Source organism: Mytilus edulis, chromosome 11 (genome assembly GCF_963676685.1).
Source record: "Mytilus edulis chromosome 11, xbMytEdul2.2, whole genome shotgun sequence".
Taxonomy (NCBI): Eukaryota; Metazoa; Mollusca; class Bivalvia; order Mytilida; family Mytilidae; genus Mytilus; species Mytilus edulis.
Genome location: NC_092354.1, coordinates 51,814,574 through 51,842,056, shown reverse-complemented (window position 1 = coordinate 51,842,056; position 27,483 = coordinate 51,814,574). Strand labels below are relative to the sequence as shown.

At 32.9% G+C, this 27,483-nt stretch overlaps 1 protein-coding gene and 1 long non-coding RNA gene across 2 annotated transcripts; one reads left to right on the top strand and one right to left on the bottom strand.

Annotated features, from left to right (window-relative positions):
• Positions 1-1,106: 1,106 nt before the first annotated feature.
• LOC139495787 (uncharacterized) lies at positions 1,107-14,514 on the bottom strand. Its single transcript, XR_011657466.1, has 4 exons — positions 14,231-14,514; positions 3,875-3,989; positions 3,154-3,231; positions 1,107-2,782 (listed from the first exon to the last, which is right to left on the bottom strand). It is a non-coding gene; the product is annotated as an uncharacterized lncRNA (long non-coding RNA).
• Positions 3,175-8,942, top strand: LOC139495786 (uncharacterized). Its single transcript, XM_071284159.1, has 9 exons — positions 3,175-3,252; positions 3,916-4,020; positions 4,485-4,589; positions 5,525-5,629; positions 5,766-5,831; positions 6,911-6,976; positions 7,329-7,382; positions 7,994-8,098; positions 8,549-8,942. The coding sequence occupies exons 5-9, from the start codon at positions 5,768-5,770 to the stop codon at positions 8,806-8,808; spliced, it is 549 nt and encodes a 182-aa protein (XP_071140260.1). The 5' UTR covers positions 3,175-3,252; positions 3,916-4,020; positions 4,485-4,589; positions 5,525-5,629; positions 5,766-5,767; the 3' UTR covers positions 8,809-8,942.
• Positions 14,515-27,483: the final 12,969 nt, after the last annotated feature.

Below are 27,483 nucleotides of genomic sequence, written 5' to 3'. Positions count from 1 at the left end.
TGATCCTATAGGTAAAAATGTAATTATAAGTATTGAATGCTTTTTTTTGTAACTTTATAGGGTTGTAAAAGCGTTGACCGTGCGCACATTTTAAGTATGAAGCGCTTCCGCGCTTCATACAAAATGTACTTCGGTCAACGCTTTTACACCCCAATAAATTTACAAAAAAGAGCATTCAATTCTTAAATAAAACAAATTGCAGTCATTAATCTTAAATAGGGCATAGAAACTCAAAATTACATCCAAATAAAAATAATTGGCTGACAGCATTTTGTGGATCAGCTGAAAGATATAATTTTGTCATGTTACTTTGACGTCATGACCAGTTTTTATTTCATTTACTCCTGTATAAAATGGAAATTAGAATTAATTTATAAAGAATGATTGACATTTGTTCCGTCTATTCAAAGTAAAATCAAACATGTGGTTCACACTTTGAAATAACCTGTGTGTGCACCACATTTTTATGTTACTTCTTTACAGACAGAACAAATATTGCAGTCCTCAAATATGAATATTAAGAAGACCTGAATATAAGCAGGATAAGTTTGCAAGAACTCTTAAATTTAAGACTTTCAAATGCTACAGTAGGCTTTCATGTTTCCTGCACAGAAAAATGTCAGGGTGGGGTGTTTCTATTGGCACTAAGTATGTTGACATGTATACAAAATTAAATTCATCCTTAAAAATATCGACAAGTATATATATATTTGTCTCTTCAGTGACAAAATTACAACATCAACATAAGAATTAAAACAATAACTAAATTCAAGTGATTTGGCATTTACACTATGCAGTAAGTGTATTCAACAAAAATACATTTTTATAGCAAATTAGACATAAAAAGTATGAAAAAGTTACATGATATACAGTTGTTAGCTTGAAAATATTGTTAAATGCATTAAAGCCCCTCCCTCAAGAATTATTAATATTCGGAAAATAATATTTACGACTTGCACTTAACATCTCAAGTGAAATTATAGTAACATGTTGACAAGAAAAATTGTATATATTTACAATACAATATTATTCAATTACAGTTTAAGACAAAAACATTGAAAATAATACAACTGCAAAATTGTTATAATAATAATGCCCCCCCCCCCCCCCCAAAAAAAAAAAAAACCACCCGAACAAAGTTTACAAACAACAGGAAATAGATCCTGATTTCATTTTACATTATTCACATAGTGAATTGAATTAATGTAATAGTCATACAGATTTGAAAGCATTTTCATCTTTTTCAAGAAGCTAAAATCTAGTACATACAAATACTGCAATACGCACTATAATTAATACTATAATTTATACCATTGACATGGTTATAGTATATTAAATAATAAATACTATAAAACTATTATATTTGAGGCCACTAAATGAACACTTTCTATATACCCAACAGCAAGTACTGACAAGGACCAAATCACCTACACTGAAACAAGACTAGACGACATTACAAAATTGGCAAATGGTACAATGTACAAGGGTGTCCACTTCTATGACAAACTGAGAATTTTTAGCGGTGACAATCCGGCTAGACAATTTGAGGCTGGTCACAAAAGGGGAGGAAACTACAGCTGTTTATGTGGAACAGCTTCAAAAAACCACATAAATCAAGAAAGTTGTTACCTGCAAAAACCACTCAGCCTTGACCAAAGAAGACAAACAGTTGTAAATGGGGTATGCTGGAAAAAAATGGAAACAGGGATCATTAACCCATTCCAGAATTTAAAAAAGGATGAACTTATTGATGAACTTGAGTATAGGGGTATTGACACCTACAATATGGACAAACCATCATTACAAGAAAATCTAAACGAAATTCTTCATGGTATTTGCCGCCCCCCAGCTTTAATGCTGCTTGAGCCAACCAAATCAGCTGAAGATCTAAATATTGGTTCTTATGAAGTATTGCAATGTGAACCACTCCATGACATATGCAATTTAGTACACAACATCCTGATAGAATTACCACACCATGCCGATTTACCAAAAACAAAACAGGATTTGGAAAGTTTTTCTAACAAGGCCATTGGTGAAAAAAATCAACTTAAAGGATCTGATGCCAGGTGTTTTGCTATCAAATTAGCCCAATATGTTGAAAAGCTATTTATTGCCAATGAAGTATCAAAAGAAATCCATGACATGATAAATATTCTTGTAGAAATTATTCAAATAGCCTACAGTTCAGAACAGAGCCGAACTCCAAAAAATATTCTGAGACTATTCAACCTAACTTTCCTTTTCGGACTACTCACAAAAACTGTCATTGGTATACCTGTCAAGATGTCAACCAGAAAATTCTATGGTAATCACTACCATAGTATAGCAACACATTTGCCCCAAATTTATAGAACCATGAATACCAAATCCATCCTTACAGAAGATGAAGAAAGATCATTTGGGGCACTACGCAAAATCTCAGAGGCAACTACCAATAGAAAGCCTGGTTTCATCGTTGATAATGCCATAATAAGGTACAAGGCTCAACAAAATTCGGATGACAGAGCAGATGCCCTTCAGAAGCAAGAATCTGAAATCAGCCGTTTGTCAAAACATCTGACAAAAATGCCAAATACAAAAATTAGTAAAAAAATGTTGACAGAAAAATCTTCTTTACTGCAAACACACATGTCCAGGATTGCTGATTTTCTTGTTGCTGGAAAAGGAGTATGGTGGCATTACGAGGGCTGTGATGTTGTTTTTCATGATGGTCAAGATGAGGTACCAATCAGACCAGAAGGTCCCCAAAAATCTCATTTTCGGTCCTCTTCAGTTTTGTCTGAAATTGAAAGATGTGAAAAAATTTGGCTCGATTGTTTGAACAAATTTGAAAAAAAAAAGTTATCACTGCCTCTCCTTAAAATAAGAACAAGAAATAAAGATGGAAAACTAGTTTTTCACTACAACACAAACAACTCAGGTATTAATACTATAGAGCAGATCAACAATTAACAACCCATTTCAGGCATTTTATCAAATATAAGATAAAGTCAAGTTATAGAAAGATATCATTGCCATATATGCTTTTATCTTAACATCATCAAATTAAAAAAAATAGATGGTATACAATCAAGAGTTTAATAATTCTAACTTAAATATCTTTCCAATTTTATCTACATTTTGTTAAGATATAAACAATTAATAACTTACAAATTACTCTTCTTTCAGACTTGGAATCAGAATCTGACAATGAAACTAGAACAATTGACTCTCCAGAACTGGAAACACCTGGAAGTGAAGAAAAACTTGGTAATACAATAGTTTTAAATAAATGTGAATACCTTTAGTTATATATTCAGTAAGGCATCACTAAAAAGAAAGAATTAAGGAATAAATACTGTAATTATAGAGTTGCCAATTGTCGATTTGACGGACTTTAGCTCTAAGATGTGATGGCTAAATATGACGTCATACAAATGAAAACTTCACACTTGAGATTATTAAATTACCTGTAAAATTTAAATTCAGAAAAAAATCACATTAAAACGGCTAATTTGGGGTAGATATTGTTTTATTTATTTTAGTTATGACTGGTTAACTGTGTATTTGACAGAAACTTTAGCCAAGGAAAACAGTTATTACATGCAATATGCATTAGAATGAAGGTTCTACATTTGTACAAAATCAAAAACTGACCATATAAACATAATATTTGTTATTTTGTTTGGCTGTTAAGTATCAAATGAAAATGTTAAAAATAACATCTACAAACTCTGTTTATTGTATTGATGGCAATCATATTTTATCTATTTAAGCTTATAAGAAATGAACTGTCATGTCGTGTTTTTTTCCCTGAAATTGTTGACATGATGTCTCTAAATGTTTGTGGACATTCAAATCAGAAAATAAAACATATGCAAATTATTATTACCATAATGCAAGTATAAAAGATCTCATTGCTTTCCTTTCCAGATGTCTTTGATCCACTGCTCACAGTTGAAACAATACAATCTGGCCATGACAGCTGCACAAATAGGTCAGCCGAGCTGGAAGAAGACAAACAACAAGAGGAAAATGGTAAATATGTTAATCAAACTTAAATCATTGTTGTTATAACTGTATTTTATGTACAAGGCATGTATTGCCAATTTAAGAATATTGTGATCATGTTGATAAATTTCCCTTAAAATTCTTTGACTGAATCATAATGTACCTTTAATTTTTTGCAATTTACTAACTTTCACAAAGGTTTCACAAAAGCATCTGTTTGAAATAAAAAAAACTTTGAATTGTCTCCACTTGAAAAAAATTTCTTCAAAATCATTCATTTTTTTTGGTGCAAAATATACCTGAAGTTGTCGTTACTGCACACTAGTGGGAAGATGCTGTCCACAGCAGAATGTAATCAGATCTCTGCCAACTTTATTGAACAAGTTTCTTCAATTTCATCAGGAACGGCAATTGGAAAAGTCTAGAAACCATATTAAAGGAAACAACAAAATCTGTATCATCATGCACACATCAAAATGATTTTTTTTTAGATATTGTCGCTCCACTGCTCATAAATGCAAGTCTGCAATCTGGCCATGACAGCTGCACACACAGGTCAGCCAAGCTTGAAAAAGAAAACCAACAAAATAAGAATGGTAAATATAAAAACCGAACTTTAATCATTGTTGTCCTTTGAGTCATTACCAGAAATGGTATAAATTAATTGATATGCAAAGAACATTCAAATGGAATATTATACAATTAAAGCCCTTACATGAGGTGGATACAAGGATATATACTGCAGAATTGCTATTTGAGCAGTTAAATTGCATTGACCGTATATTGATATGTGATATACAGTCACTAACTGTATATCCCCTGTTTTATGACATTGACAATGCATTTCCGTAGTGTTTTATTCATGACACCTATAAAACAAACAGGTTAGCCGAAAATTTATCGTTTCCGCGCAAAATTCAGAAATGATGGTTTTTACCCTAAATACTCCATTTAGAACAAAATATCAATGTTATTTGAACTCAGCTTGAAACAGGTAGAAATGCTTGACACAGCCTGCTTTCTACCTGCTTCTAAGTCTTGTACAAATAACATCGATATTTCGAGACAAGGTATGGTTATTCTATATATTGACCTGAAAGAAGTATATTAACTGAGGACAAAGTCTAAGGTCGATATACTTCTTTGTGTGTTATACCGGTATCCTGTATTGACCTGATAAATAGGCTATCATTGTTAAATCAATTATTTTTTACCATATTTGTGTCATATTCTTTTTTTCATTTTGTTGGAGGGAAATTTATAATTACCATTTTGTCTCCAAGACGTCATTTCATTTACTTCAAATTCATAAGATGACCCCACAAAGTACATGTATGTCATTGTTCAGATATTGTAAAAAATTACAGTGCAATATGCTTTTTACTATCTGATGTTTTTTTTATTTACCTTCCAAAGCATAGTTTAAAATGTGAATATCCCTTAACCAATCGAATTAGTTAAAATATACCAATTACATGTAATAATATTTGCAATTATACTGTTATAATTATACCTGCAAACTTTATTCCAGATGTCGTCGCTCCACTGCTCAATAATGTAACTCTGCAATCTGGCCATGACAGCTGCACAAATAGGTCAGCCGAGCTGGAAAAAGTCAAACAACACAATGAAATAGGTAAATAATGATACAATTCAAATTATTTTATGATATGATATTTGTTTAATTACTGATACTTTTTGTAGGGATAAAAAATATTATTTATCATATTTATTACTGAAATGAGGCAATATCTATTTTCATTTCTTTACAGACATGACAGATGCAAAGAAAATTCGCAATATAGATGTAAAAGAAATGTACAGGTCTTACATCAAAGGTAACTATTCTGCATCATAAAATTCTTTAAAAAAAAACATCAATAGGCTTTTTGCCAATTCATACATTTGACCCCTAAAAAAAGTCTCCCTTATGAGGGACATTAATTCTTATTTACAATAGAGAGCTAGTAGAAAGAGCAAATCTACCTGTGCGTAATGTGAGTAATTTACAAGGTTTCCAAATCTTTTAATAACATTAGTTTGTTGTCAAATAAAATACTATGGACATCAGAAATTATTTTGCGTGAAAAAATTGTTAAACCGCCAATACATCTCTTTTAATTCATCATGCTTTGCATTGGCTAAAGCCAATTTTGTCCGGTATGGAACCAGTCTATGATTGACAAAGGGAAGTAATTTGCTTTAAAAGTGTGCAATAACTGAATCACATTGGTAATTGGTAAATGGACTATTGAAAGGAAAACTTTGATTTGCATTTCACCTTTTTTTAGATGAACATTGTAAAAGATGCCTTAGTTTTCCTAGTAGTATATATATATGCAAAATACTTTTGAAATTACATTTTTCTCTATCTTTACCTTTTCTACCTTTTTCTGGCACCATTTTCCTGTGCCAGAAAAAGGTGATAAACATGTATAGCTTAAAATTTTGAAAAATACTAGTAATTCTACAGCAATTTTTATGTAACATTTTTTTTAATTGGCTAAAAGTTGCTGTCAAATCCAGATGTCCAGTATAACCATTTGTTACTAAGAAGGGACCGGCCATTTTTGAATTCATAGATCAACAAATGTTCGCTTAATACAATATTATCGAAAATAAAACAACACCTACCTCAAAATAATCGCTTTGATGTGATTTATCCAAATGGCATTGTCAGTAAAACCGCATTTGCAACCAATTGACAGTGAGAATTCTTCAACTGCAGTACTGTCAATCCTTTATTGAGTATGCAGTCAACTGAAAAGTTAAAGAATAAAAAAGGTTTAAGGCAGGTGCAGGAATTTATGAATGTACTATATCAACAGTGAAAGGGCTCTTATTTGTTCACTTTCAAGTTTATAATCCACATCAATCTGCACATACATGTACTTATGATTTACTGTTGTACTTTCAGTTTTACATTGGAATACAGCCAGTAATGAATGTGTAAGGCCCAAGCTAACGTGTATAAGAACAAACGGTAAGTTTAAAGAAAACAACTGCAACCAATATAAATCATTACTTAATTCCTTTGAAAATTGTAAATTAATACAACATAATGTATGTTATGAGAAACAGTAAACAGCCACTTTTTGTCTTTCTGCCATAGAAGGGTCCAAAATCTTTTGCACTTGATGGCAATTAGGAGTTGACTGATTTATGGATTCAATGTATGATTATCAAAGATTACGGTCCCACAAAACCTTTACATATACATGAATACATTATTCCTTTAACATGAATGATTCTACAAGTGTAAAAAAAGTTTTCATTACTTCCATTACTCGATAAAATAACAATCAAATTTTCTTTTCTTTTATTTAAATATGTAGGTGCTGATAATAGTCAAAAGAGTGTAAAGAGAAGATTGTTTCTACCTGGTACATGTAAGTCATGTTCATGCAAGTTCATTTACCAATAAAAATTACTGACGAGTGGTTGCAAAGTGATGCACATGAACTTGTTCATTAAATATGCTATTTGTAGTATGTATTTCATTCAATAATTGTTCAGATGTTCTCGTACAGATTATCGTTTTGTCAAGGAGAAGTAGAGAAAGGGGGAAAGCTACTTCATAAAATGGAAGTTTGCCCCTTCGGAAGTCAGTTAGTTACCCAACAATAGGTTGATAACTCCTGAGAAACTGGAGGCATTACATTGGCGTTTTCTAAATACGGGACCAGGACGGAAAAGTAATGATAAAAATATGTATTTTACAAAATTGAACGGCGATGATTGGGAATCCGTAACTATTCGACTTTGACCGTGTATAGCGTAGTTTAGATCACAAAATTGGAAAGATTATGAAAAACGTAATGGTTTGCATCTATAATACAGAATCTACAGAATTGCATTTATCTTTGTCAATAAAATGTTATATACATATACAATTGTGGTGCTTGATGTCAAAATTATGAGTTAAAATTCAAACTGAATTCTTTAATAGTTGTATGCAATATGGTCATGATGGTCTAGTTTTATATACATGTATTTGTAGGCAATGACTCTGACAATGATGACATTGATCCATTTGGCCTCAATGAAGAGATTGAAAATACAAACAATCCAAGAAGTGTATCTTCAATAAGTACTAAACAAACAGGTATTTTGAAATTTAAACTCTATAAGGTGCTATAATGATAAAAATGTTCCATGTGAACCAAGAATTTTCCACGACTTCCATGTTAATAAGGAATAACCATAAGTCCTCTGAACACATTTCTATTCTGTTTTGAGCTGGATACAAATAAAATTTAAAGACAATGTACTGCAACTTCTTGTTCCAAATGATTACTGACTGAACTGTATTTACAACACGTAAACTATTATATATATGCATCAGGACTAATTTTGTTACAATAACTACATATTTACCTAAGGTACACATGTATAATTTCATGCATGTATGTATATACATACCCTACATGTACCTGAAGCTTCTACCATTTATATCAAAACAAAAGATGTATCGCTAGGTGCAATAACAAAAAAAATACATTTCACTTAATATTTCTTTTCCATCTCATTAAAAAAACTTCATACAACTTTTCAGACAAAATATCTGCCACCATTCTTGTGGAGACACTACTTGGATCAACAGAAGACGTAAAAAACTTCCAAAAATACAGAAGAATGGCATCTGAACATGTGGGCAATAAACTCATACTTCAACAATATGAGACAGCTAAAGCAAAAGTTGGATTCAAACTGCTTGGAGTCTATAACAAAATGAAGTTATTTCCAAATGATCTCACCTTGCTTCAACAATTAAAAAATATGTTAGAGCATTGGGGAATCAGTACAAGGTACTGATAAAGTAAACAATAAAAAATGACTGCTCAATTTATGAGAAAAAAACGCAAAAAGAGTTAGAAAAGTTTATGTAAAAAAAAAAAAGAAAAAAAGGAAAAAAAAAAAAAAAACGCAAAAAGAGTCAGAAAAAAAGATGCAATGTTTTTTTTTAATATACTGTACATGTATTAATGTAGATATATATATATGACTATTTTCATAATTTATGTAAATTTTTTTTGGATTATATTATAATACAGTCGAACCTCAATACACCAAGGGGACCTGACAAAATAGTGACAACCTTCTCCAGATATAAACTACTAGCCTCCATATGGTCTTGAACAATGAGCAAGCTATGAAAAGACCACACATGACACATGTAAAACAACAGACAAATATGAAATACAGCAAAAAATGATTTCCAATAGATTCCTTTGCAGCTTCCTACTAGGAATAGTCATACAAATTTAATAACATCTTCTGAGGAAATCAGAGTTACTGGTTTGCTAGTTATATAAAAAAAGAAGATGTGGTATGACTGCCAATGAGACAACTATACACAAAAGACCAAAAGGAAACAAACATTAACAACTATAGGTCACCGTACGGCCTTCAACAATGAGCAAAGCCCATACTGCATTGTCAGCTATAAAAGGCCGATAAGACAATGTAATTATATGCCCATATTAAAATTCTGCTAACAAATCTAACATTGACAAGCCTCACTTTAAGTACCTTTTTTGCAGCTTGTACAAACAAATTTCTATTTTTCAAAAATGTACGAAAATACATTTGTGCATTTGTAATCAGTTTGACTTTATATTTATTGATACATTTATGTTTAAAATTAGTTTTTATCCATAAAAACCATATTAAAAGATCTTCAGTTACTGCAGTGTTAAATTGTTAACTTTAATTAAAATGTTTTATCATTCCAAGGATTATGGTAACATGTAATATCCCATCTGATGTAACAAAAATGCATCTCTTTTCTGTTCAAAATGAAAAAAATATATAACTGAGTGACACTCAACTTGTTACAGAAGATCTCATATAACACTATGCCAACTTATTAATGATAGAAACTCCTTCATCCAAGAAGAATTTAAGAAAGTCCATGGATTGACAAAAATATTTTTTTTCAACATAATGAGGTTCGACTGTATAAAAAAATCTATGTAAAAGGGTGGGTGGGTAATGCAGCCAAGCTAGAGCAAATTACAATTATTTGTTTGAAAGTAAAGTTTTATATTCAAACATCTCTTGACTTGCACTAAGCTTGCCAGTCACAAGCCTGGACAAAAACCACAATTTTGTTTAATTAATTTTAAAAAAAAAGTATACATTTGTACAAGTTGTATATTCTGACTTCAGTTATTAAAATTCTGCATTAATTGTGGTTTTTAAAATGCAGAGTGGCCATCAACTAAACTCATATGTATTCAATATGTATATAATTATTATATTTTAGTATAAGAAGTTGCAAATTGGAAATCATAAATAAAAATAAACTGTTATATAGATACATGTACGACTCACTTTTTTGTAGTTTCCATAATGTAAACTTGCCTTCGGCTGTTGTTTGCTATATGGTCGGGTGGTTGTCGCTTTGACATATTCACCATTTCCTTTCTCAATTTTATTTATGTTGCAATTAAAATAGCAACACTATTACATTTTCATGCAAAGCGCCAGTGTAGTATAAGAAAACAGTTTTTCCTCTTTCTAAAAATTTTGTTCAAGTTTTCAACTTTGCACATAAAGAAATGACAATGATAAAGCAGTCTTCAAGACGAACTGTTACATCTACAGAACCGGAGATCAATATGAATAGACAGAAAAAATATTAGTCATTTCTTATGATTTAATTCTGAATTCCATTTTACACCGTAGAAAACCATGAAAAAACTGATGACTAAATTATGTCTATAGGGTGATAACAAAATAAAGTCAGCCAATTAGAAGATGTGTTTTGCATATGTTATTGTATATAATATTGTTAGTATGCTACATGTGTATGCTCTCCTGGCGATCACAATTTGGTGAATAAAAATATTCTATTCTATTCTATTCATACCAAGGCAGAGTTCAAGTACCGCACAAAATCTTGTTACCTACTTGCATGTTTTTGACTACATGTGTGCAACTATTCCAAATGAAGTATCCAAGATAAAGTCCATCTATTTAATTTGGGCAAATGACGCAAAATTTTGTGAACCTGTACATTAAACTGTCATAAACAAGATATGTGTCAGTAAGGCTTAAAAATAAATATTGTCTGTTTCCCCAATCCTGACCGACCCTGCAAAAGCAGTGCTACCCATATAATTTTATTGTCAAAACTAAGTCAAATATTATTTTATTCATTTCCAATTCCCTGGCTTGTCGTATTGTACGATATTGTTCAAGCTTTTTGGAAAAATATAATTATATCCCTACCTACCTACCAACACCTGGCTTGGCAGGGTCCGGATTGGGGAAACAAACAATATATTAATTTAGGCCTAACTGTAAATCACAATATTTGAGAGCATGCATAGCAGATAGTGGTAGATCTAAAAAATTTCATAAGAGGGCCAGCTCCTGTCATACTTCAGTGATTCCCTAGTATATATTCAACCTAACAAAACCCAATAATGGGATAAACTGGAAACCTGGGTCAAACCCCAAGCCATAAGTCATCTCACGAGACATACGCGGATGTGAATTGTTTTGAAAAATATATAAACGCATGTATCAAAACATATTTATAATATTAATGGAACTTTTATGTAGCCCTGTCTGCAGGGGGCTAGAAATTGGTATTATCATATACTTAGACTAGATAACATATGATTTTTACTGTATGATAATAGCATTAAATTAACGTAAATTCCATATTTTTCGAATTTGTGCTTAGCGGGCTGATATGAAAAGTTTATCACATGCTTCGATTGTTATCACATGCCTTTCCGTAACGTTATCACATGGCAATCCGGTGATACTCGGCAAATTCCGGAAAATACTCCTCAATGCTAAATTTTCAGTGAAAAACATTACGAAATAGTGTACTGAACAATTATTTACATGTAGATACTGAAAAGTATATTGTGTAAAATAATAACAAAAAAAAAACACAAAAAAAAACAATCAAATTATTAAATAAATGCATTCTTTATAGTTTTAAACATAATATGTAATGAAAATTTATAGGGTATGGAAACTTGGGTGTTTTAGGACCCTCATATTCAGGGCCGACCATCTATGACTTAGTATTACATGGTGCTTTATGGTCCTAAATTATGGAGCCTGTAAACCCTAATAATACCCGGTACATGGTAGCCCTAATAAGTATGGTGTCCATAAGCCCTGGTGCCCATACGCCCGGTTGACCATAAGCCCTAGTGCCCATAAGCCCAGAAACTCTGGTGCCCATAAGCCCTGTATCCATAAGCCCAGAAACTCTGGTGCCCATAAGCCCTGTATCCATAAGCCCAGAAACTCTGGTGCCCATAAGCCCACATTGTAAGAGAAGGTATATAAGGGAATGATAGTTGGATACATCAGAGCTGACGAGAGAACGAGATTAGAGGATTGTTAATATTACTTCGTGTGCTACATCTGTATATACTGTATATTCTGTTATTACGTTATTACTGTGTATTGTGTTTTATGATACTTGAATACACTGTTGAACTTTACACAGCGACTTCGTGTTTATTTTAGTAAGTCAGAGAAAAGGTCCAAGCAACACAAGAATCCCTCATTTTATATACGCAAAAGGATCTTCTCGGGTCACGAACTACCCGTCGACAACACCACCGGGATGGTCCCCCGAATTTTTGCGTTACAATAATTTAGAAAGTTACTTTGAAAAGGTTGACTTTTCCAAACAGTGTTCGTCATGTATATTGTTGTTTTTTTGGGGTTTTTTTTGGTTTGTGACTTGTCGAGCCGTCCATATTAAAAATGTTTTCTCCTCTGTTGAGGCATATGGTAGAAAGATTTGATATCGAATGTACTAAATTTGGGTTCGACGTCCGTGAACTTTTCAATATTTGAACTTCTATTTGGGATCCACGTTAAAGGGTCAATATATGAATCTGTTATTTTTCTCCATTGTTGAAGCATATGATAAAAAGATCATAACATGTCATTTTTCATATCGCATGTTTTATCAGCCCTCGAGCCATGCCATGTAATAATCTGATATTATCAGTCATCCCACCAGTATAACTTAGACTAGTCTCAGAGTATTTTAATGAATGAACTTGTAAATCCGTTTTACAGTTCGTACATTTTTTTTAAATGAATTTCAAGCTGAATATATTATCAAAACAAATTTGTTTTTTATATTATAAATCCATCAAAAGACAGGTATCACAATAAGCAGTGATCCGAATTATTTTGTCATAAAACAATAAATTAATGATCCTTAATAAGCCATAAACTTTTAGATATTTCCATGTTTCCATAAATTTCAAGAATATATACCATAGAAATATATCTGATCAAGTTTATTCAACTTCAAGTCCCTGAATATTAATATTTTTTAGTAGGGCGAACGAACTCAGGGGAAACGGACCCAGGGCGAACATGTTACTAGGGCGAACGGTCCCGATACCATATTATACTTAGTTCATCTTGAAAGGCTTTTTCTTTTTTCCGTGACAAAAAATAATATAACCTTTTAGGGTTTTAAGACATTAGATAAAGATCCCTTTTTTATTTTAAAACTTTATAGCTATTTAGACTACTCCCTGGACCAAAAAACAATGCAGCATTTCACCTCCCTAATGTATGTTCAATGATAACAAAATCCGCATTTTTGACAAGCTTGCCTTATTTGTCATAAGGGGAGTCTGTACATGCACTGTACCTTAGAAAAATAACAAAGACTTGATATAATTGCAAAAATAGCACGAGCGAACTCTCTTTTCAACACAAAATCTTGTTTTGGCAGACACCACAAAAGGTTATAATCTATAATTGGATAAATAATTGAGGGCACAAAATTTCTAAATGGAATGCTGATCATGGTTATGAATTGTTTCATGAGTAAGTTGAACATACATCGTTAAATCACTTGCAACAAGAAATAAAAGGTCGGCAGGTTGCAAAAGAAACTGCAAACCTCCGGTAATTTCTGCAGAACTCGAGTCTCAAATTGATACATTTCTTGACAATTTAAAAAACATAAATAATAAAGACCGACCAAAGAAGCAACTCGCATCTAGTTCATGTCTTCCTACATGTACCTCCTAAAACCAATTTAAGATGTTATTTATCCGTTTTTAACGAGCAGTCACTCTTCTGGCTTCAATCTCTGTATTACACCTCGTGGTTCAAGCAAAATTGGCTTTCAGACACCAAAATCTTCGAAATCACAGATGTTTGCACAGTGAAATTTAACGCAATTGTATAAAATGTTCAAACAAACTATTATTAATTACTCTCTTACCGATGAACAACAAAAATCGGTGCTTAATTCAAGTAATTGTGTCCAAATTCTTCGTCCGTTGATTTCACTGCAGGTGCTCGTCTTCTCATGATTTCAAGCTTCCAATCGACCCAGCTAGTTTTTGATTGGTTATTTTCTACCGAAAGGCGTGGCCAATTCCCCGATAAAAAAACTGCTAAATCTGATAAACTTTAAGTATATTTGAAAAATTAATATCAAATATCTGTTAAATATTAAAAAAGACATCATACTAAACTACTTTTAACATCAACAGTGTATTTGCTATTAAGTTATCACCACATCTAATCTTCATACGCTCGGTCGGCCATTGCTGACGTCATGAATATTAATAAGGTAAATGGAGTTGTCTGCTCTTAGAAAAACTACGGGAAAAAATAGAGAATACAGCATTAACCTACCCGCGTAATTGTGAACTTCTTCTCGTCCTGAATATGCATGAAATATTTGCCACTGGACGTTAAACAACCAACAATCAATCAATCCAAAAACTGGAAACAGACTCTTTTTCCATAAAAAAAAATAGCCCCATTCCGGAAATTAAATGGTTGCTGCCTAAAATAAAAATATAACTCAAATGGTTTCGATGTTAAAATGAAAACATGAAGCAAAAATTAAGTGTGTTGAATGTTGCACCAGATAAAGTAAAAACATAGATAAAATTTATGAAGGCAACGTGGTTTGTTTAACAACCGCAAATGCTTATTTTATCAATGTAAGAATACATACCACTAAAACTATAGTTTAAATGTAGTGTTTCTTTATAAAATTGTGACTATAGGGGAATCTGTTGAAATGCATAGAGCCATATAACTGTTAGCATCTAAACTATAGTATATTTACATAGCGGCAATTATCAGCTTTTAAGTAAACAAAGTTTGTTTACATAGGCTAGAAATATAGGTCTACAGTGAGTCGTCCAGGCTACGTATTTTACAAACTGATCCAAAAGTAATAAACCGATAAAACAACAAAAAAAGGAGGGAGATTGTTTGTTGTTTTCTTAAAGTCCAATGGCATATATGTCATGCATGTTCAGGACGAGAACAAGTTAACCATAAGTAGGTCTTGCCATAAGAGCGGTCATTCGGGATCAGTGTCATATCACGATGGACGAAGTCGAAATGTAAATGTTTGTGTGTCAATTTGAGAAAATGGTTGACTTGATTTATGCCGATTCTATTCGAAAACCCTTCCAAGAAACAAACATATAATAAATAACAACATATTGGAAACAGTATATGACAATGTGTGTGAAAGTGAACTATTAGATTGTATTCTTGGTATGTTAACTGATATGCAACTTCCACTATCTATTTTTTCATTGTCTCCTTAAATGTACGCTGTCAAAAATGGTGGGTAGCTATTTATAACATCAAATCAATTCAGAACTCTCACTGGGAGAACTTTAAACATTCAATTTGCATTTTTAAGAAGTCGTTGAACAAAAGATGTTTTGCCACAACCTGAAGATCCGACAACAAGCATGGAAGTTGGACATTCAAAAGGTACAAGACTTATGATCTCCCACCACGACATCTTCATTAGTCAATCAAACAATAAACTGATTGAAAATGTAATACGTATTACTTTTTAAAGGAAACAAAACAATTACATGTATATTTATATATTTTTATTAGATAAAATAACATATCTTGGATGATGTGAACATAAAATACCAGAAACATCTGATATCTAATCTGCAAATTTAATGTTGATTTTTGTTTGTTTGACTACTTTACAATTGCTAAATATTTTCATATATGAAGGTTACTAAGTTTCTACATGTTCTCCGTACAGATTTGCATTTAATAATCGTCGATGTTGAGCACAAACTGTGTCGTGCTTGTTTTCTCCTCAAATAATTATTTATGTCTATGTATTTCCTTTAATTTAATCGTTTGAATTACATGTCTATTTAAAATTTGCAACATGGTCTTTCATTGCAAGATTTGCCTTTATTTCCCCTTCCTAACCCAAACGTCTCATCACATTTAAACGCATGTATTGTTTGACGCATGTGGATGCATTGCACTGACCAACATAGTTTATGTGTATAAATACCTTCAATTGTTGACATTACATATAGAGTGAAAAACTGACAGGGATATTTTTCAAAAAATATTCCGACCCTGATTTGGTAAAAACGATATATTTCTAGCAGTTGTTGTAGTTATTCGTTAAATTTCTGTTTAAAGATATACCTCCCTTCAAGGCAGTAAAACGCTTCCCAAAGTGAGATGTGTGTTTGGCTGTGCAGGATGTATCTAGTATACAGTACATCTGGTCAGATGCCTCGTGTAAATAGCCTGCCAGGCTCTTTGCACGTTAAGAACCCTTGCAACAAATCTTTGAGGAGTCCGTAGGTGGCCTGTCATGAAAATTGAGAGAATTTTAGGCACTAACTACAATGTATAAAATGAGGATTGAGACATTAAATCATATTCTTTTCCTTAACTGCATTGCAGAATGAATAGTTTGTAGAGGCATAATATCAGTTTTGAATCTCAATGATCCTGGTAGTTGCTTATTTTAAATGTTTTTTCTATAAGTGTGTTATTTCGTTGTTGTGTTGTGTTTGTCTTTTTATTGCTTTTTAAATATATATGATCAAGATACAAACAGACTCCCACTCAAACGGTTTTCGTATAGTGACCAAAAACTCCCGTTGGCGCCAATTTAGTTAGAACTTCATTGTTGTTCATCAACATATCCTTATTGCGATATACCTCTAACAATAAACCTCCGTCGTCACTTTTGGAAAGACTTAACTCCTAGAAAAAAAAATTAATCGCATTTTCCCGTCGATATGCACAACTACATAGTATGTCCATATTATCTGAAAAGGTTTCGTGAAATTCTGTTGTGAGGAGTTGCGATGACAAGAAACAGGACGGACGGACGGACGGGTCAAAAACATTATACCATCCGAAACTCGTTGCGTGGGGTATAATTAGACAAGGTACACAATAACGGCAAACTATGGCTGATCTGGTAAAAGTTTCTTTATTACTGATCAAGTTACAATGTGAACTGTCTGAGAAAGACAGTCCTTTTATACTTTTACCAACGTGACATAAATTTAGAAAGAATGATGTTTGTTTTTACCTTTGACAGGTACTTACTTTTAGAAAGCCAAAAGCGATATATAAATATGTTATAAACGGTGGTCATTACTTTTGCTTCCATAGCTTAAGCATTGAAGTTCATTTAATACAAAGCAGTAAATGTCAATTAACTGACCACTACACGATGACCTGCTTCCAAGAGTATAGATTTACCTTAAAGCCAAATAATGTACTAGTAAATACTAATAAAATTGAGAATGGAAATAGGGAATGTATCAAAGAGACAACCATCCGACCATTGGAAAAACAACAGCAGAAGGTCACCAACACGTTACGTTGTAAAACAATTCTATATCTGCAAGTTAAACTTTAATACATATTATAACTTTACTGTCCATTTGTATATGTCCTTTTGTATGTAACATTATATTTGAATATTAAAGTTATTATATAAGCACTGCATAGTGTTACATTCCTCCCAATGTACTGGAAATAAAGTTCAATTTTTCACTAAAGGTCGGTGAATATAACTTAAATAGTCTATACTACTTCTCCATTAAAAAGTCTCATTTTAGGGTGCATCCTTCTAATTAGTTTCACATGGTATTGTTCCGGAATTAAACTGAAGTAAACAGTTATTAAAAATGTTCTATGTTGACCAATAATTACAACAACTATCGTCACTATATAAAACTGACTAGACACATAAAAGTCTTGTCCTTAAATCAATGTCGCGAAGAGTTCATGGTTATTTCCCTGTACCATTAAATAATGGTAATAAAATCACATGCGTCTGCATATACACAGTTCATGATATAGTTGATTTAACGTTCAATATGGATTATGTATCTTAAATGCCTTCAGGTCACTACCATTCTGTAATCTGCTTTCTTCCTTCAACGACTAAATACATGTTATATTAAGTAGTTTATTTACACAATTATTTACAATATAGTACTTCTCAGTGTCCACTTTGATTAATTTTCATGTTGGATGTGATCGTATAGATTTTTTGTTAATTGTCAATAATCGGTAATTTCAGCACTGGGTAAATGTTATTTTGTGTATCTTCCTTGTGGTTGACCAGCATTGGTGCGTCTATATTTACATATAATAAACATAGCTAATCCAGCCAAAAGAGCCCCAAATAAATATATCCAAGTATATACCCAATTTGGTAATTCACTATCCTCAGTTATTTGACCCAAACTTTTTAAGGTGGTACCCAATACTTTCACTAAAATTAATTTGGCTCGTTTAATTTTCATAAAATTTGGTTAAAATATTTACTTTGACCCTTTAACAAAATTTTAAAAATTTTGAACCAACCGTTTTGTCAGAAAAAATACACTGGTTATATAGTAGTTTGACAAACTCCATTTTTGATCATTGAGAAGCTTAATATTCGCTTTACAACACAACGTAATTAAAACGTTATGCTGATTTTACAGAGTTATCTCCCTGTAGTGTTAGGTACCACCTTAAGTGATCTTTTTAAAGTGATAAATATGTTTCACCACGCTTTTAAGCGGCATTTTCCTACCCTTGACAAGACCGCAAATATAAGAGGGTCAAATTGATATCAGGGTTTTGTAGGAAAGTTTCAAAAGAGTCCCTCATGATTTCTCCTAACATATTCGACTCATGGAATACCCTAGCCTTAAAATTCCAAGTTTTGAAGATTCTTTTAATTATAGGAGGTTTTAATCCTTCTTCCAAATTTTCTTTGCATCCGGAATATGCTTTGTGGAAAAATTCACAAATGATTAAATTGACTTTTTTTTATTATTTCGGCCTCAACCAGTCTGTCTAAATCTTCTATTCCATCACCTCTCTACAAGACCTACCTATTGTACGTATTGTTATAAGCTTAACCTGAACATGTATGAAATATTTGCCACAAACAATCAATAAATTCTATAATTACCTTTTTATTTTTTTCATGTTTTATGTATTCCATAAACTTACTTCTTACTTTTCAATCGGAGCACTTCTTAAACTCAAGTACATTATACGTGAAATGTCATTACTCGAATAGCTTCTTTCATTACTGATGGTCCTCGGTGGCTGAATAGTCTTAAGTAGTTTCTTCTGTAATCATTAGCCAGTCAACACTGAGGTTGTGAGTTCGAACCCCGCTCATGCGGCTGCTCTCGACTCCAATCTTAATAAACTAGGATTGTCAGTTTTCCTATCGGAGGTCGGTGGTTTTTCTCTGGGCACTCCGGCTTCCTTCACCAATAAAACTGACCGCCACAAATTAGCATAAATGCCCTGCTTAAAAGTGGCGTTTAAACATCAAAAATCTTTAATTACGGTCTTGACTACGAATAACAAATACAAAACGTTTACTTAATGTATCTTTATACAATAAAGACTGTTAAACATCCGCTTTATCTGCAATTTCATAGACCTGTTGTTCGGAAGAAAACCTAGATGGCCAATTATACTCTTCTCTAAACTGTACAGCCAAAATGAATAGACAGGACCATAATCACGATTACAGTCAGCTTTGTGACAATGACGGTTCATACCTCTAAGGTGTCATTTCTTTCAGTATATACATTTAATGATTGCTTATTTTTAATATCAGCTTCATTGATGATCTTTGGTGAAATCAATTTACTTGCCAATATGAAATGTCTCCAAACAACAATATACCGGGTAGGAATTAAGTTGACAAGAGCAAATATAGAACATACATTCGTCCAATTTTCCATTGTTCTGCGGTTAAACCACCAGATGACAACATCTAATATTGCTGGTTAACGTAAGCCCTATGATTTTACTGGCTTCGTGTTTAATGTCACACTTTTGCATTATATATCTTTGAAATAAATTGACCCACTTGATGCAGCAATCTGGGTGATGTCACTATTCTGAGATAAACCTGTTGTTTCCAAATCTAAGATAATGAATTCTTCAAAATCATGCGAGAAGGTATTTGCTGAATATCAAATATTACTTCATTCACTTCGGTTTCATTTCCATATGTGGTTCTTTCCTTAACACGGGTAACGAATTCTGACTTCTTTTTCAATTTTGGAAGTTGAATCCTTCTTCTTTTGAAATATTCAAACTATCTATTTTATTAAATTAACACATGCAGGTTCAAAAATAAATAAATGAATTTTGTATTTGATGCCCTTCAAGTTCAGCAAAATACACTCACCCTTGCAGCAAATTAAAACAAAAAAATGCGTACTATTTGTGGTACTGGCACACTTTCCCCTGTTCTCTCTTGTCAATAATCATAGGCAGTTGGGCAATTGCCTTGAGTATCTGCTAATCTATACACACTAATAAAAAACGAGTATAAACATCATACATGTGATTTATTTCTAAATAATATCTGTATGAGTCAGCTCCCAGCCTCCGGATCTTGTACTCTAAAATCAGTCAGTAACTTTAACATGTTTAAAAAGTGTTCCACACAGAATGTGGCGCTGGACAGTTGCTTAATGTATGTTCTAAAAAAGATTGCGATAAAACCAGACCGTCTTATTTATGAATTCCGTTTTGATGAATTACTCTCCGTGGTTTTAGATTTAATTCAGTTCTGAAGAATTTTCTGTGAATTCAGCTTCCTTTAAAAATCGTTATCAAATATAAAAATGTGAATAATATTTCAGGGGTCGTGTCCGATAAAGGTGATGATGATGTAACCTGCTACGGCCTAAAAATGTCGTCATCAATATTTGACAATTTTGACTTTTCGAAAACGAGACAGCGGAATGTCACTGTTTTTTGTTGCATCACTGGTTAGTCTTGTGTGTACGAACGCGCGTTTGGCGAATTAAAGTTTAAACCTGAAGCCTTTTTTTAGCTATCATTCTTGTGTTTATCTGTTTAAAAAATGTGTACGATGACCTGTCCTACCAACCAAGATGGCCGTCATATTTAAAATAGAACATACGGGTAAAATGTAGATTTTGGTTTACATCTCTGAAAAGCATTTAGAGCAAATCTGACATAGGGTGGTTTTAATTAGCAGGTCAAGATCTATCTGCCCTCAAGTATCCAGACAAATCAGACAACCTGTTGTAAGGTTGCTGCCCCCGAATTAGTAGTTTTATGGAAATTTTGCAGTTTTTGGTTATGATCTTGAATATTATTATAGATAGAGGTGGACTGTAAACAGCAATAATGTTCAGCAAAGTAAGATCTACAAATAAGTCAACATGACCAATATTGAAAATCAATGATGGTATGCCTCTTGCAGTCTATCTTTGATAGTCATGGTATGGCTAAATCCCGTTTCTTTTGATGTTGACCTCCCTTTTTCCAATGACCTTGACCTATTGCTTATTGGCGAAATTGACTACACTATTAGATAAGGACAGGCTGGAGGAAAGCCGACTGGCTTGCAAAGCAGACAAGGACAGACTGGAAGAAGGCCTAGTGGCTTGCAACGTAGAAAAGGACAGACTGGAGCAAGGCCTACTGGTTTGCAACGCAGACAAGGACAGACTGGTGGAATGCCTACTGGCTTGCAACCAAGTTTTTTTATAAGTAGTTAAAAGACAAAACATATTTACATTTTCTTCATTTTCAACTATCCATTTAAAAAACACAAAAAAAAATTTGAGAACCAATTGACAATGTGAAGCCGGATAAATCACCTCAGCCAAAACAAGTGAACCTGTAAGCAAAAGTATAGGATCAACAGGGTTTTTAAGTGCTGAAACTGAAAACATATCACACCGTTGAGCTCAATCATGATGTGTGTGACGGCTGCCTCTTCGCCCCTATAGTTACCCAGGAAATACTTCATCTTGTGGATTTTCCTTTAAAGTTTTCTCATTTGGAACCGTCATTGAGGACTTTGCTTTGTGTCAAACATTTATTCATCTGAACTGGTCTAGGTAAATCTTGCATGCATAATAGGTTCACAGATACACAATCCAAAAAAGATAACCTCAATCTATTTCATAAGCATATGAGGACTTTTATTTGTCTCGTAAATCGTTTAGATGGACCTGTAACTTTGCCGTGGTTTGGCTGTTGGTGGACTGTTTTGGCTGTGAATAAAAGAAATGAAGTTTCTAATATTTTAATATGCCGCAACACCGAAGTCAAGTTGATTTTAGCCGACTTTCCATTGTGCTTATCCTTAGGAAAGCTTTTTATAGTGGCAAATTCCTTTCTATGAGGATTTTGATTTTGTGGATACTGATTTTGAGTAAAATGATTTTGTTGGTTCTGATGTTGCGAGTATTGATTTTGTGGATATTGATTGTATCTCTTAGCTTTTCTACACACCTGTTCAAAATGGCCATTAACTTTACAACACCGACAAATTGAATTTTGTGCAGGGCATGATTGTCTATTTAAACAGTACCTACCACATCCTTGACAAGATGAACTCGGTGGATGCTGGTAGTTTCGTGGCTGGAAATTGGTTTCCGGTCGTTGTGGATAGTTGTCTTTGGTACGGTCTATTTGACTGGTTTGCCTGTATGGCTGACATTTCGGCGACGCTACTGCTAAGTTTGTCCGTTAACATGGCCGAGAGTCTGTCCTCCATACTGGCTATGTTGGCTACCTACAAAGTCATCTGGACCGTTTTCTCTGCAATCGAGGCTGCAGCCAAAAGCTGTTGATGAGTCTTTGGTACTTGGGGCATTACTATCGCTGCGAGATCTGGCCTCAGTTCTCCAACACATGCTCACCGGGATGACTTCTGGAACGTTGCTGTCGGAAGTTTGTGCCAGAATTCTAATAATTTAGTCGTCGACCGATTTAGACTGATTTTTCTTAATGTGCTGGAGGCTGTATTCTAAGTTTCGTCTTTGGAATCGCTCCAAAAAAAACGCCTCCTTCAGACGCTGCACGTTCCTACGAACGCCTTCCTCCAGCAAATAAAACCAGTCTTGAACAGTGCTGGATACATGCAGTGGGAACACGCCAACTGTGTCGCTATCCGTGTACCTAAAAAATGAGCAATACTGGATGAAGAGACCCCAAAACTTGATAGGATGTTCGCCTCTTCCCTCGAACCTCTGCAGGGTCACGTTACCCATGTGCTTTGGTCCCCGTGATTCAGGTTGGGACGCCTGTGGCACTTGGGGCTGTAATTGGTTTAGCTGCATTTGTAGTTGTAGCTACCGTTCTAAGTTTTGCACATGCAACTTTAACTGCTGCCTTTCCGGGTCTTCTTGTGACGGGTGTTACTGCCGCATAGGTACTTGGTCAGGCGTGGAATTGCTTTGCGGCTGTTTCAATCGACTGATTCGATCAATCAGGGACGTGCCTTTCTCGGGTATATTCCCCCCTGACGCGTCATTTTCCACTGTGGATTTTGCCTCTTATAACGGACTAGGGTTGGTTGGCAATATGTTGCTGAACTCCGGTGGTATTGTGGATTTCACCGGTTTCTTGCTCCGAAGGAGATAATCATTCATAGTGTCACTGTTTCTATATTTGACAGAAGTTGACATGCTTTATCGGGACTTTCGGGCCTCCACCAAAATTATCAGGAATTTTATTTGTCTCGTAAGTTGTTTAGACGGACCTGTAACTTTGCCGTAGTTTGGCTTTGGGTGGGACTGTTTTGGCTGTGAATATTAGAAATGCAGTTTTTAATATTTTAATATGCCGCAACACTGAAGTCATGTATTACAATTAACAATACATAATAATATATATACAAACATAACAAATATAGATAAAGAATAATTGAAGAAGTTTCCATAATATGTTCATAAATAAGCGGTTGACCTTATGAGGTTAACATCTTAAATCATGTAAATAAGGTGTCCATTTAAACTTGGTAATAGAAAGAAAATTTATGTTCTAGTTTATTTACTAGTAATTAAATAGTGCATTTATTGTTTATCTGATATTGACACAACTTTGCATAAACATTTAATCCAAGTTATTTAATGATTTGAATTAACTTTGCTTTTGAATAAGTAATAATATAAGTACTCAGTTTACTGCTTAAAACTTAAATAAAATAATTCACCTAACCTGTGAATAATAGAAATGAAGTTTCTCATATTTTAATTTGCCGCAACACCGATGTGCCTAGCGTTGGGCGATACATGTTTAAATAGTACATCCGTTAGCAATAAACTGAAGCTCATTTAAGTTATTTGTTGAATATTTTTTAGTAGTGTAGTAATAAGGATAAGTGCAGGTGTTAAAAGTGGTTTTATTTGTTTAAGGGTGGTTATATATACCAGCGCTTAAGATGAGCGCATCTTTCAGAGTGGTTAATAGTGGTAGCTTTTTTTATGGTGGTTATTTAAATCTTTGCTTGAGATAAGCAAATCTGGTTATTTTCAAACATATTCAGTATCTTCTTTACATTATCACTGTAGACATGGAAAAAGAAATTCTGAGACATTAGTGTATTCTAGTAGCTAGCTATTTTCATATGACAAGAAAGGTAACTCTAGCTTCCAACTGAATTACGTTGATTCTACTAGTAACATAAATGATGACAATTATTAAACTGTTCAATAAATTTTATTAACATATCATACATTATATATAACACAAGCATCAGATTTGTTTTGGTATTTAAATGAAATACATATTGCACTTTAAAAATAAATAGTTCTAATTTTAAATCCCTGAGTTTTCAACATTATGAAATGATATTAAGAGAACGAAAATGAGGTTGTCATGATTTTAATTAAATTTGTAAATGAAAAATAAAAGGTCTGAAACATTATGATCTACTTATATACATATATATAAAACAAGCACCAGTTTTGTTTCAGATTTTAAATAAAATATATATTGCACTTCAACAATAAAAAGTTCAAGTTTTTAATTCAATAGGTTTTCAACATTTTTATGAAACAGTTACATAGTGAAAATGAGGTTGACATGATTAGAATTAACTTTGACAATAAAACATTAGAAGGGTATTAAAACATTACATTTATCGTTGTTATCAAAATATCAAAGTTTAAGTCAGATAAATGATAATTGGAATGTTTTGATCAAATATCTCCATGAGACAGTAAAATAATCAGGTAGCATGTGTAAAAATATCACAATCAAATGATTATTTTAAATATTGGTATCACAAAACAATCACATAAAAAAAGAAAGGGTAACATACATTGCATAGTAGATTTCAATATATATTTTACATCTCCTTTTAAATAAAAGCATTGAGACAATATATTAACCTTCATTTCTCATCCACATGAATAAACTACTTTCATCATAGAAGCAAACAATAAAGTAATATACATGTATATTAGATGTCAATCACCTTTTTATTGAAACGCATCAAAAAAGTATATTAATCTTCATCTCTAAACTATGTAAAAATAAAAATAAATACATATAGCACTATATACAACACAATACGTTTACCAATGCAATAAAATAACACTAGGATTTGATTTAAAGAAATGGATGTATTAACTTTTTTCCAAATTTAAAGACCTATCAAAATATTTTAGTAGGAATGTGTACTTTAATAAAATTAAACCATCTAATATAATGTTTTAAAATAATAAAGTGATAAGTCATAATATAAAAGTTGTTTTGCCAGCACTAATCTTTACTTCGGGATGGATTATCCCTTATAAACACTTCCTTTTATGCTACACCTTAAAAAACTTGAAACATATTGAAATCTCAATTGTTGTTACACTTTCGCCTCCTCCTTATAAAACAAGACTAAATTTTAATTCTTTTTCTAAAAATTTTAATTACATCCGCCTAGTTTAGAGAAACACTCCGTTAAGTATAAATCTCTAAACAAATTTTTGTTTGTTTAAATACATCCGGCTTTTACTTTTATTATCATTAACTTTATTCTTTAGCCTTGACATCAATTCCATCCACCCCTCATTTACCCTGATTTAAAGATTCTATTGTTATTAGAAAAAGTGATATTAATATCCATTTAAAATTGCTATTGATGAGCCTATTTCATAATGCAAAAAAAAAAAAAAAAAAAACTTAATTAAGTCATACATTTCATAAAAGACTTTTATTTATAAAAGGTTATGAAATTAAGGTTTTCATATATCACTCTTCACATTCTGTTTTGAATATATTATATTTTAACAGTCTTCAATTAAACGTCGAGTATGTATTTGTCTACGAGAACTTCTCCTTAACTGCTGATTAGGTTGTTCATTTGGTTGTTGATGGGGTAAAATTTGAGGATGTTGGTTCACAGGTTCAGGTTGTTGAGCAGGCTGCACTTGTGGAATAAGTAGTTATTTATATTAGGACCCCAAGGGTGACTGGGGTATAGAAATATGGTCACTTGGTCTTCTCCCGACCGGCAGTAAAACGCTTGCCGAAGTGGGGCGTCCGTTTGGCTGTGCGGGATGTATCAAGTTCGCAGTCACGTCCGGTCAGAAGGGGGACGTTAAATCCGATGTCTCGTGTAAAGAGAGTGCCACGCTCTTTGCACGTTAAGAACCCTTGCAACAACTCTTTGAGGGGTCCGTAGGTGGCCTGCTGCAAGGCAAAATTTCTGTCCCTATCCAATATACCCTCATTTTCTAGTGGCAGTCCAAATTTCCCCGACCATCATCCCAGATGGCCTCTATTGTAACAACCTACCTATTGTATTTATTGTGAACTTCTTCTCGTCCTGAATATGCATGAAATATTTGCCACTGGACGTTAAGCAACCAACAATCAATCATATTTATATTAGGCATTAGAAAACAGCAATATAGCAATAATGCACGCCATCTGTTTTAGCAATATCACATGTGACGTCATCAGCAATGTTGTAAGAAAGTCAGATGGTTTGATATAGTAATGTATGACACCTTTATAATAAATCTGACCTTATTAATTTGAATAGGAAAACAGCAATATTGTATTGCCAAGTTTTTAGCAATATCACGTGTGACATAATCAGAAAAGCCAGATGTTTTCGTGTAGTAAATTCTTATTGATAATTCTTTTAAATGAATTCATTTAATAAGAGGATATTGAACGACCAACTACTAAAATGTCTTCCTTAAATAGCTCACTTGAGGGAATGAACACCCTTCATGAATGCCATTCAACCCGAAACACAGACAGAGCACCTAGTGTTATTTCCAATTTAAGTTCAGTGTATAAAAACTACAAAGTTCATTTTGATATTCTCAAATTAACTTGTGTAATTGTTCTGTTTTCTGTCGTGACTGCAACCTTAACAGTAACAAGCAATCTAAGCAAAGCCAATAG